This window comes from Acomys minous, assembly GCF_964271855.1.
Source record: "Acomys minous genome assembly, chromosome: 11".
In the NCBI taxonomy this organism is placed as follows: Eukaryota; Metazoa; Chordata; class Mammalia; order Rodentia; family Muridae; genus Acomys; species Acomys minous.
The window spans coordinates 65,578,144-65,590,807 of NC_140492.1; the positions used below are offsets into that span (position 1 = coordinate 65,578,144).

Sequence of the window (12,664 nt, forward strand, 5' to 3'; positions counted from 1 at the left end):
ATGGTATTTTAGGGCCATGCAGATGGCTCAGCGAGCAAAGGCACTGCCTCAAAGATGAAGGCCTGAGTTCAACCCTAGATTCCATGTTAAGGTGAAGGAGAGAACCAAATCCACAGTTTTCCTCCAGCTCACATGTACACCATGGCCCACAAGCTTCTTCCACACAGTGAACATAAATATACACTTAAAAGAAAATGTTATTTTTAACACTATCATCATATGAATATGTAACTATCCAATCCGTAGTCAAAAGTGAGTAAGACTGAAGCATTATGGGACTATGTTAAATAATTAAGGATTTGTGTTATTTTTTTCTGGAATTTTGATGTTTTGTAATTTTTTATCAGTCTTACAATATCTTCAATTTCTGAGGTTGTTTTTTTGTCATTTGAACATATTCAATGCTGTGCTTTAATTTCCATTCAAAATGTTTTTCATAAAAAATCTCCTCCCTACATTATGTGAGGTCTAGGCTCCCTGGAATTTAGACTCCTCTTTTCCTGCTATGCCACTGTGATGAATTCACATTGTTCACGGGACGCCTGCTAATGGCAGGGAGCTTCCAGGTGAGCTGTGTACATTAGGAGCCCACACTCTAACTCTGTCTTCCTTGGAGCTTAGTGATTTGGGAGAGCATGAGGAATCTTTTCATTTTTTATACGGGGGGAAAGCACCAAGCCACTGGGTTGACTTTAACTGTTGGTTTCAAGAGCACAATCTCAACACTTGACTATTGTTCATCAAGCAATGTTTTACTTTTTACCAAGTTCATTTTGTCTTTGTATTTGATGTTCAAACTGTACTCCCTCATTGTAGAAAAGACATAGCCCAATCATAGTGATGAATTATTGAAACTTGAGCTATTTAATTATATTTAGAGAGTTGTTGGGAGGATGGAAACAAGATAATGCATAGGAAATATCTCAGCTAGGATGCCAAGCACATAAGTGCTTGGTAAATGTTAGCTTAATGTCAGATAGGTCTTTACCCGAAGCTAAACATTTGTCAGCTTTGGTTCATGAAGCACTTTAATGCCTGGAGGCATTTTTAGAGTTCCTTGAAAGAAACTGTGGTCACAGGACACAAGCTTCAAATTTCTTTGCTTCAACACACAGTGTAGATGGTAAATATGAAACAGGAAACCTAACCCATGGCATTTTTGCAAAGCTGAATGATTAACAAAATCATACTGAAACCATAGCTGTGGTATTTGTCATCATACCATAGAAGCTACTCAACTTTACAACCCCAACTTCTCACTTACATGAATGACCTTGGTTAAATTATCCTATTCTTCAGTACTTTTCTTCCTTCAATTGAAAAAAAAGAGGTACTGGTAACATACAAGTCTTGTGGAGACTTACAGTAAAACAAAATGTTTTATAAATCTTAGAAATTTAGCAAATTTCACATAGGCAAGAAAATGTCATTATACTTGTAGAATAAGAAGAGAGAAAAGAAGAAGAGGAGGAAGAAGAAGAGGAGGAGGAGGAGAAAGAAGAAGAAGAAGAAGAAGAAGAAGAAGAAGAAGAAGAAGAAGAAGAAGAAGCCTGTCTCCTTCCACAGCCCACATAGCTGTGAATTTAGAGACATTAAAACCAGCTGGAAACACCATAATTTCAGAACACACAGGAGCACTTTATACTCTAGATAATATAGAAGTAAATACATGTTTAAGAAAAAAGCAAAAAATAATATCTACAGGAGAAAATCTAGTTTAATCTCACTGGTATGTATCTCCATAGTGAAGGAAATGATAGCAACTAAAGTTGATAAAGTAATAGAAATAAATGCATATTATTTCATTGAAATGAATACATATAAACGTGAAGCTAAAAAAAAGGAAAGGGGTGGAAGTGTAAGATGTAAACAAACTAAGTCATTCTATCAGGAAGGGAATCAATAAGTGACACTTGATTTAAATGAATGCGTGCATAGAAATCATATCCACTTCAGCTCGTAGAGTATCAAAAGAGCAAGAAGAAATAACTTTTAAAGTCTGGCCTCAGTGGGAGAGGATGCTTCTAATCTTGCAGCAACTTAGTGTGCCATGGTGAATTGGTACCCATGGGGACCTCCCTATTCTCTGAGGACGAGAGGGGAGAATGGATGGAGAGGTGCATGATGTGGGGACTGGGAGGAGAAGTTTCCAAAAATATCTATGTATAAATATATTCACAAAAGAGGAGTACAGTGATACCTTTTGATACCATTAGGTATAAAATGAAAGACCCAGTGCCAGGAATGAATCATCTCATGAGGAGTTGCTGGTCAGTCCCCATGGATCCCAAACATTGTAAGCTATTTCTAATGTTCTTAGTGCCTTCATAACTTGATAGCAAGACCATATTGCTGAAAATGACATATGCTTGAGTCATAGAATGTGGAAAAATCAAGCTGATGCTGACTAGAAAGCATCAAACCGACTGGCTGGCTTTCATGGTGTTGGAAGGTGATGTGCACACAGCTCTAGGGGAACAGCAATCATTGGTTTTACTCAACTGTGAGCTTCAGTAACAACCTGCCTGGCAAGGCATACTCACTGTTACAGTAGTGGCCTTGACTGCAGCAACAGTCTTGGCTCTTAGTTTTCTGAAAGAAAGAAATAATAAAGTGAGACATGGTATTAGAATAGGCAGTCAAGCACTTAATTTGAGTAGAGCAAGCAAGGAAACGAGAATATACTTTTTACACAAAGCTGAGATGAGTAGTGATGGCCCTAATATGGCAGATGTGATGCTTTGTAGTCCCCTACATCAGCACTTCTCAACCTTTCTCCCTTTGTGACCTTTTAGTATTGTTCTTCCCTGTTTGGTGACCCCCAACCATAAAATTATTTCATTACTACTTCATAACTGTCATTTTACTACTGTTATGATTCACAATATAAGTAACTGATATGCAGGATGGCCTTAAGTAACTCATTATGAAAGAGTTGTATAACCTCCAGGGGGTCACTACCCACAGGTTGAGAACCAATGCTCTACATGTGCCTATAGTCCTGTGCTTCCCTTCATGGTATGCACTTTCAAGAAAAAGATGATCTTATTCAAAGTGCTTTTTTTTCCTAAATTTGGGTCCATTAGAACTGGAAGTAAGAAGAATCGATGAATTAAGAGTCATGTCTGGGGTCCTAGAAACCTACAAGAAGAACATTATGATGGGTAGATCTGAGCCCAGGGGTTCTGCTTGATCTAAGGCACCAACCATGGACAAAACGTGCAGTCATCATCAAACCCCTACCCAGATCTAGCCAAGGGACAGAACATTCTCCACAGTTAAGTGGAGACTGGGGACTGACTTTCACAGGATCTCTGGTGCCCCATATTTGGCCATGTCCCTTTGTTGGGGAGGCCCAATGGCACTCGGAGGAAGGATAGTGGTCTACCAAGAAAAGACTTGATACCTTAGCACCATATTCAGGGGGAGGAGGTCCCCCACAGCCACAGTCATAGGGAAGGGGGATTGGGGTGAAAGTGGGAGGGAGGAATGGGAGGGTGCATGGGATTGGATAGAAAATGAGATGTAATATGAATTATTTTTAATTTTCAATAAAAATGTGTTATTATTAAAAAAAGAGTCATGTCTGGAATTAACACACTATGGTAGGTTTCTGAGGCAGGCATGCGTGTAATAGTGTCATGTCACTATTGCAAACCTCATATTTCATCATTCATAAGACAGAAAGTGCTCCAGAGGCAGAATATGAAAATTACATTCCATTTATTTGCCCTCTAGGAGAAATTTCCTTCATCTCATTCTTCAGGTACCACAGAAATAACTGCCATGAGTATCCACTTGGGGATGAGGCTACAGAAACATCTGAAAAGCTTTTCTCCTCAGAACATTGGGCATCTTGATCTCCAATTGGAGTCATAAGTTAGACCGTGTGAGAGAAAAACGTGAGGTAGGAATACAAACAGCAGCCCCACCCCCAGAAATTTGCTAGTGCACTTTTCTATGCCCTTTGGATCTCCAAGCATGCTCTTGTACACACCTCCTCCACCTGCATTTGCCCAACATTATGCTTAAAGGAGTCAGGCAGCAACTAGTATAGCAAGCACCTTAGGCCACAGGATGCTCAATGTTCCCTCCTACCAGAGTCCAACAGCAAGGCAAAGGGAGTGTTTCTCAAAGGAAAATAGTTATCTAGCTCTGTGGACTATGCCTGTTTACAATCCTCAGGGATTCACATGAAGGAAAGGTCCCAAGGCTCTATGCAGCATCCCCATTTGCCACAGATACCTCAAGCACCATTGAGTCCACTGAGCTATCTATACAGGCAAAGCTATACAACTAAAGCATGATACATATATGCCAGCACCAACCTACTTGAGATCTTCCCCCTGGTTCAGGCTCTACTCAAATGTGGCAGCCTTTTGAACTTGGTCAGTAGGAATCGAACAGTAGACCCAAATGAGAAACCTATTGCATCCAGAATCTAAAACAAAAACAAAAACAAAACAAAGCAAAAAAACCCAACTAATAATTATATGGCTCCTTCTTAATAATGCACAGCTGCAACCTGTCCCTGTCTTAGAGAATGTGTAGAGCCATATCCCAGACCACTGATCTCCTAGTGGGACTTTTTGATACCTCCTTGTGTTTGTGTTTTATAGAAGATGGTAGTTCTAGAACAGTTGCTGCTTCATGCTCAGCTGCCTCTTTCTACACAACATCCCCCAATAAATGGGCCATTGGGATGCCTTTTTGAAGAGAAGTGGTCAAGTTCTCTGCTGATTAGAATATAGGAAAGTGGGGTACACTGTTGGTTCTGCTAAAAACCTAAAAGCAAACTGCTTCTAGTGCTTTAATAATAGGGAGAGGGGATGTGTGTGTATGTGTGTATATGTGTGTGAGTATTTGTGTGTATGTATATATGTATGTGTGTGTTGTGTGACTGTGTTTAATATATGTGTGTATGTGTGTGGGTGTGTGTATGTGTGTAGGTGTGTGTAGGTGTGTATGAGCATATATGTGTATGTATGTGTGTATGTGTTTGTATGTATATATGTGTGTGTATGTGTGTAAATGGGTGTATGTGTATGCATATGTATACATGTGTGTGGATATTTGTCTGTATCTCTGTGTGGGTACACATGCACACTCATGTGCACACAGGCTTTAGTTTGCTTTTCTCCTGCTGTGATAAAACACTCTGACCAAAAGCAACTAGACAGAGTAAAGCATTTATTTCAGGTTACAGGTTGTAGTCCATCATTGAGGGAATATAAGGTGTGAAACTTGAGGCAAGAACCAAAGCAGAAAGCATAGGAGGTGGATGCTATCTGGCTTTCTCCCCATGCCTTGTGCAGCTTGTCAACTTGTTTCCTTAGACAGACAGACAGGGCCACCTGCCCAAGTGTGCCTTTACCCAGAGTGGGCTGAGTCCTCCGACATTGATTATTCATCAAGAAGATGCATCACAGATTTGCCTACAGGCCTATCTGATGGAGGTAAATCCTTACCTGAGGTGCCCTCCTCCCAGGTGACTCTAAATTGTGTCAAGTTGGCAACAAAAGAATCCACAAAAAAAAAAACCAGGGGAGCAAGTGAGGGAGAGAGCTAGAGCATCATATCAGTAGCTCCACCTGGCACTAGGAGGTGCATTAATGCAGTCAAGTAGCCAACGAACATCCTGGGATCAGGAAACACAGTCATATCCCACCTAACATGCACTTCCATATTCTTACTTTGTGTCATCTCTAGACTTACACCACAAATCAAGCCCTAAAAACTTAAGTTAAAATATGACTCATCAAACATAAAAGATCCACAGATAACTACACAAACGTTTGCCAGGTCGTTTCAGTAGAAAACTGGAGAACATGTACGGGAACGTAGTCAACATATTTTTGGTCAGAAATGCCACATTGTGCAAGAGAACATTGACATTTCATTCCACATCAAGATCCTATAATTTGGGCTGGAGAGGTGGCTCAGTGGTTAAGAGCACTGCCTGCTCTTCCAAAGGACCAGGGTTCAATTCCCAGCACCCACATGGCAGCTCAAAACTGTCTGTAACTCCAAAATCTGACACTGCCACATCAACAGCCATAAATTAAAATTAAATAAAATATAAAAAAATAAAATAAAATAAAATAAATAATATCTTTAAAAAAAGAGCCTATAATTAGTGCTTGAGACACGAGGTATTCTGAGAGTGGAGTATATTGATTAACTAAAGCAGGGTGCAAAGGAAGCATTACTAATGAGGATGAAATGCAGAGGAGGGGGGTCTAAAGCTTTAGATCCCTTGAGATTCCAAAGTGACTTAGTGTGTGAGACTTTCCCATTCAAGCTCTAGAGCAGTGGTTCTCAACCTTCCTAATGCTGTGGCCCATTTAATACAGTTCCTCATGTTGTGGGGACCCCCAACTATAAAATTATTTTCGTGGCTACTTCACAACTTAATTTTGCTGCTGCAATGATTTGTAAATATCTGTGTTTCCCAATGGTTTTGGGTGACCCCCATGTGAAAGGGCCATTTGACCCCCAAAGGGGTTGTATCCGCAGGCTGAGAACCACTACTCCAGATGCTCTAAGGCGATCTAGAGAGTCTTCCTCGAGTTTACGTGAAGCACATTTCTGAGAGAACACTGACATTCTTGAACAGCTCCATGGTGGCTAGTCTCTGTCAGTAAGACCACAGTGGGAATTCTTCCCACCGAACTGGAATCCTCAGATTCCAGGAAGAAGAAGAAGATGATGGGATGGCTACTTCTAATTCCAGCCACACCTCAGACAGCTGCTTATAGAGATTAATTAAGAGTTGATGAAACTGTCTGCCTGTGCTAGGACCACTGTGACAGACTCATCATTCCGGCTTTATCTTCTAGGCTGAAAATAGAAAAAAAGAAAGTTCTAGATGACAACATTAGGCCAGGTACAGCAGGCTCACGACTGTAACCTCATTACTCAGAGTGCTGAAGCTGGAAAATTGCCTTGGTTACAGATTGATGCTGTCCCAGTGCATTTCCAAAGGGAAAGATTTAAGTCCAATGGTCAGAGACATCATCTTGATATAGGTTATTACTGGGAGAATTAATTGCCTTAGAAAATAGACTGGTACAGGGACTGTGACACATGCCTATAATCCCAGGACTTGGGAGGCAGAGGTAGGTGGATCTCTGTGAGTGCGAGGGCAGCCCAGTCTACAAAGCAAGTCCAGGACAGCCAAGGCTACACAGAGAAATCCTGTCTTGAAAAACCACCAAAAAAGAAAGAAGGAAAGAAAGAAAGAAAGAAAAAGAAAAAGAAAAAGAAAATAAAAAACAAAGGAAAGAAGGAAGGAAGGCAGACTAGGCTAAAGCTATCCAGTGGTAGAGTGCTTGCTTGGCCTGCTTGGAAATCTGGGTTCAGTTCTAGGTACCAAAAGAAAAGAAAATCAGAGCAAAGAAACCAGAAGTGAAAATGAAGGGACATGGAGGATTCTATGCACAGGAACATAGGTGCAGACACAATGTATCTGCTTAAGTTGCTTGAGTGCTTCATTGAACCAAGCAGCAGGCTGGACAAGATAACATGTCAGGCCCCTTGGCCCCTTTACACACAGTTTCATGTGTTCCACAAAGAGCGAAGAGATTGTAAGAGGAAGGAAAGAAATCTCTGAGCTGCCTGAGATGGCATTGTGAACATGATACACCAAACAACTTGACCATGCAGAGAATCCAATTCCAACACATTTCTCTACACATAATACATCATGAAGACACCTCATATAGGCATTAAAATGAATTAATCCAAGCTTGCACATTCCATCTGGTGTCGCTGAAATGGAGACCTCTTAAATATTTGATAAGAAATCTTTGACTTAAGTTTAAGAGCGAATGAGACATCCAATAGAGGTGGGAAAGCAGCCTCGTGGCTTAATGTATCAAATTTCATCTTGGCTGCATCCTTAAAATGGTATGTGGCTTACCTTTTGCCTTAGACTTGGAAAATAAAAAATAAAAAAAAAGAGGGAGAGAGAGAAAAGAGTCTGGCAGACAAGCAGACAATATCATACTTTCCCCTTATGGCTGCAGAATTATCTTAAGGTGTTGTCATAGCCAGATAGAATACTGACCCAACCACAATCTCTTTCAAATGGTTCTTCCTTGGCTTCCAGGGATTGGTATCTGCAAGGAAACCAGGAGGCTTGGCCCCAATGTGCCTTTAGAGCTCCTTGTGGGAGGTGTAGACCAAAGGTGAGTTTACACATTGGTGACTAAAATTTCCTGTCACTGAACATAAGAAGTCACTCATGAGCAGCGTCCCCAAACCACAGCTACAGGATGTGGGCACAAGCCCTTGTATAATTGTTGGCCAAAAGCCAGTGAGCATTCATCCCTGTGCAAATACTTGGGCTGTTTTTTTTTTTTTTCTGTTGTTGTTCTTAACCTTTGGAAACCGCAGGCATTAGCCTCTCTCTTTCTTCCCGTTGGCATAAGTCATCCTCTTTTCTCCAGCGTGGTCTCTTGTGTGTAAAGAATTTCTAAGGAGCTTTTAAGCCTGAACTTAATACTTTTGCCCTCTCTCTGCTGCCCTCAGAAATGCCAGGTAGAGGTAAAGCTACCTTACAAAACATCTGCTGGCTCCGCCGGCTTCCGCAGCTTTGTTTGGGCGTTTTGATCAGATAGGAAGTCAGAGTGTTCCATGAGTGACCTTAGCCTTTAAGAAAATAAAGGTAACTTCTGGAAATCCCCCCTAAACAACTATAGCCTATTGTTTCCTAGCTCCACAATTAACCCAGTTGTGTGATACAAGGATCACAATGGATATTTGTCCCTAGGAATAAAGGTGCTGTATTGACAGAGTTGATGGGTCAAAAATAGGAGCTGGAAAAAGTAGTTTAATCCCAATGTTGCCAAGAATTTACTATGTCTTCTCTCTTTTTTCTCTCCTTTCCTTCTTCCTTTTCTTTCTTTCTCCCTTCCTTCCTTCCTTCCTTTTTTCCTCCCTTTCTTTCTTTCTTTTTTATTTTTGATTTTTCTCCATTTTCTAGCCCTTTGCTTCGTGTTCTCCAAAATGAAAGCACTGGCTTGGAAGGCTTCAATCCTTCCTTAGCCTGGGGCTCTGTACATTGGCTCCTTCAGAACTGTTTCAACAGAGGGACAATGCAAGTGGGTCTCAAGGCAAAGGATCTGGAAGCAGCCAAGATGTAAGCTAGCATCTCTGTCTATGTTAAAGGATGGGCAGAAGTCTGGCCACCAAAACAGTTCAAGCAACCACCGGGAAGTCAGGCACGTTGACATTTACCAGCCCTTCCTCATACGCTAAAAAATGTGGCAGCCTTAATTCAGTTTCCAAATGCCTCCACGCCCTGGCACGGAAATTTGAATTACTCTACATCAGTCAACATGTTTGTAAATGAAAGAGCTGGCAGATAGACACCACTTGTTCTGAGTCGATCGAAGGAGATTTATGTGAGACGCATCAGAAGACCCCGAGGGTTCAATCTATGGCTATTCATGCAGATTCTGAAGGAAGCATCAATAGAAATTTTGTATTGGGTAAAGCTGAGTGAAACAAAGATCAGGTAAATAAGACCACGAAGCATCACAGGTTTGTGGTGACATGTTTTTAGTTTGAAGGCTCTTATATCCAGTCTAGTTTCCAAAATACATTGATAATTCCCATTTGGAAAACATCAGTGGAACATTTCAGACAGCAGAGGGAAAAGGCCAGGTGAGAAAGAGGCTCCCCTGGTCTGTAGCTGTCAGTTGAGCTTAAGAATGAAGAAGCCAGTGAGAAGACTAAGCGGCCAACCATAGCAGCTTCGTGAGACAAAGGCACCATTCCTGTTGGGAGCTGAATTGAGTTGTTCCGGTCTCCCCGCATGGTCTTCAGCAGAAGCCTTGTTACATAGGCAGGAATTTGGTGTTTTCTGTGTCAGTGAGAGGGTTTGACACCCTTTCACTGAGGCTCAGCATCTGGGAATTAAGTATAAAATGTCCCAAGCTTGGACATTAGGAAGTTAAGCATTGGGAAAGTTACAGTACTTTTATAGGAGATCACAGGACTTATTAAGTTCTTTTCCAGAACAGATATCTAATTGGCTGAATGTTTAGCAACAATTATTTAACAAATAACAAGTCACTGGCCTTAAAAGATTATATTGACTTTTCAGACATTGTACTACACCAGTGCTGTTCACAGTGTACATGGTATCTAGCCACCTTTATATCAAGTGAGTTTAGGGGCCATACCTCAAAAAGTAACCCTTCTGTCCTTGCCTATTTGACACTGAAAAAGATGTTCTCGCTTATTTAGAAATGCCGTTCAAACTCCTGAGATCTCTGATGCATGAATAACCCTGCTCTCTAGAGCCCATTTATTAGCTAGTGAGTTCTCTTGTCCAAATATCTTCAAAGTTCTCTTGGATGCTCCATTCTCAGCCCTAATCGTATGAAGCACAGACGCCAGGTCTCACGATTCAGCAGGCTGCCTTCCTCCTTTCCACTCTGCGTAGCTTTCGCTAAGGATGCTGCTCCATGTCCTATAGAAAGACACTTAGGAATGTCTGACCGAGCTTCACAAGAGGGGCAGACATGCAGAGAGGGGTTAGTCATCAGAGAGATCCTTAAATGGTAACTCAAGAGAACAGGCCAGGCACCTCAGAGGCTTCCGCCAGAAAATGCCACTACCTGGAGGCATAGAGGGATTTTCAGGCACCAACATTCACATAATTTGCCAATAATGCCTGCTTCAGAAGCATTGCCAGAACAATCGAAGGACTCTTCATTCCACTACCGTTGACAGGACAGCTAAGGATTTCAACATTTCCTATCACAGTCTCAGTAGAAGTTCCTTGCCTTAGGGACTTGAACAATGTTTGCCATCATAGAGGGAAGAAGTAGGTGTGACAAAAAGGGATGAAGGAAGGACCAAAATAGTAATGAAAGTTCACAAAATGAAACCCGGGATATTACAGTTCTGGTTTTGAATGTGTGTCCCAATTGATAGCTGGCTGTACCCAAGTCTTTGAATCTGAGGAAGCAATGTTTCTTTTAAAAAAAGAAAGAAAGAAACACTGTAAAAGTAGACTTCAGAGGAGCCCAAAAATAAAATATCTGGAATTTTCAACCTTACCATCAAGGTAAGTATCTCAACTTTGGGCCTCAGGAGAGACGAGAAAGCTTCCTTAATAATGTTTATAATGCTCAGCATTAGAGCTTCTATGATGCATAAAAGTAAGATTTAACATTTTAAAAAGGAAGAAACTAAAAGGAATGAAGTACTGTCCTGGGTTGTTCAAAGTTAGAGCTAAGTCATGGGGACAGAAGAAGGATTAAAAGGAAGAACGGACGGGTGTGGAAAGAATGAAGATGATGTTTTGAAAATATGCAGTAAGTGAAAACACACTGAAGTCCTGAGCTCAGCAAAGGAGGAAGCAGGGACCATCTCCACAAAAATTTCTGTTTCTTATCCTGGCACTCCACAAAGTTTTCATTAGAAGAAGATATGTTGTGTTAAAAAAAAATATTTGAAAACACAAAATATGCAAAAGGGAGTGAGCTACTGGGCAGTACTGACCAAGTGTAGAGTGCTGTGATCAAATTGTGCTTTAGGAATGGACAGGAAGGTCTCGTGGAAAAAGCTTTGGAGTGGGGACCTAATTAAGAGACCATGGTAACAACTAAAGACCTGATGCAACACTATCAGGGAAGGATGGAATTGATGATGGTGTCGGCACTTCTTAAACATTCTATTTGTTTTATTTTTTTCTTTCTAGTACTAAGGATCAAATTCAAGACTTTGCACAAGTTAAGCAAGCTCTGTGCTAGTGAGTTTTACCTCTAGCCTCAGGTGAATGTAGTTAAGCTAGGGTACAATGCTAGGTCACATATCCACTTATCACTATAACAGGATGCATCTGGCATGGAATTCAAGCCAACCAAAATTGGTAGGTTTCAGGGCTGGATTATAAAATATGTCACAGAGAAATCTGGATTTGGAAAATTCTGAATGCAAGGAGGCACTGGAAACACTGACATAGGGATGTCTGGCAGGTGTCAGGTAGAGCTCCAGTCTTGGCATAAATATATGAGAAAGGACTAGGGATTGGGATCCATAGCAAATGGCAACTATAATAGCAAAGCCCGTGAGAGCCTCATGAGAATAACACAGGGCTCAAGAGATGAAAACTAAGATGATGAAAGGCCCCGTAGATGTAAGGAACATAAAGACAAAAGTGTACACTTTAGCAAATTTAAATTTAAGTTGCATCATGAATTCTGTCCAGAAATATTAATTAGATGCTCATTATATAACATTTGATGAGCTCAGAAGTGTTTAGTTTGGTTTCAACATCTCTCCTATGAGACCTAAACTGCCTACTGGTCTAGCCAAGCTTTTAGACTTCCTAAAACACTAATAAGTCAGGCCTTTAAATAGTATTTGAAAATAACTATTATAACCGCCCCCCCAAATGTTGCAAATTGGATATCTACAGGTGACGCGTGTTGTCACAACGAGTCTCAAAAGCCAATACTCCCACGAGCAAGCGAATAGCCAAGCTTGTTGCGGTTTCCAACGAAGGACATGAGCCCCGTGTAGGTCTCAATCAGGATGGGTTGGGTTACCACCACCAGTTCCTTTCCTCTTCCAGATCCAGCAGAATTCTTGTGAGCATTCTCAATAGCTGGAACAAGCTTAGGTGTGAACCCAGACAACTGAAGAG

At 41.1% G+C, this 12,664-nt stretch overlaps 1 protein-coding gene across 2 annotated transcripts in view; it reads right to left on the minus strand.

Moving 5' to 3' along the window:
• Window positions 1-10,934: 10,934 nt before the first annotated feature.
• Window positions 10,935-12,664, minus strand: part of TPRG1 (tumor protein p63 regulated 1) — a 135,513-nt gene continuing 133,783 nt past the window's right edge. For both annotated transcript variants that reach the window (XM_084802541.1, XM_084802540.1), the window contains exon 6: window positions 10,935-12,656. In XM_084802541.1, the coding sequence (XP_084658667.1) occupies window positions 12,462-12,656 (195 nt within the window). In that variant the 3' untranslated portion in view covers window positions 10,935-12,461. The remainder of the gene's footprint in view (window positions 12,657-12,664) is intronic.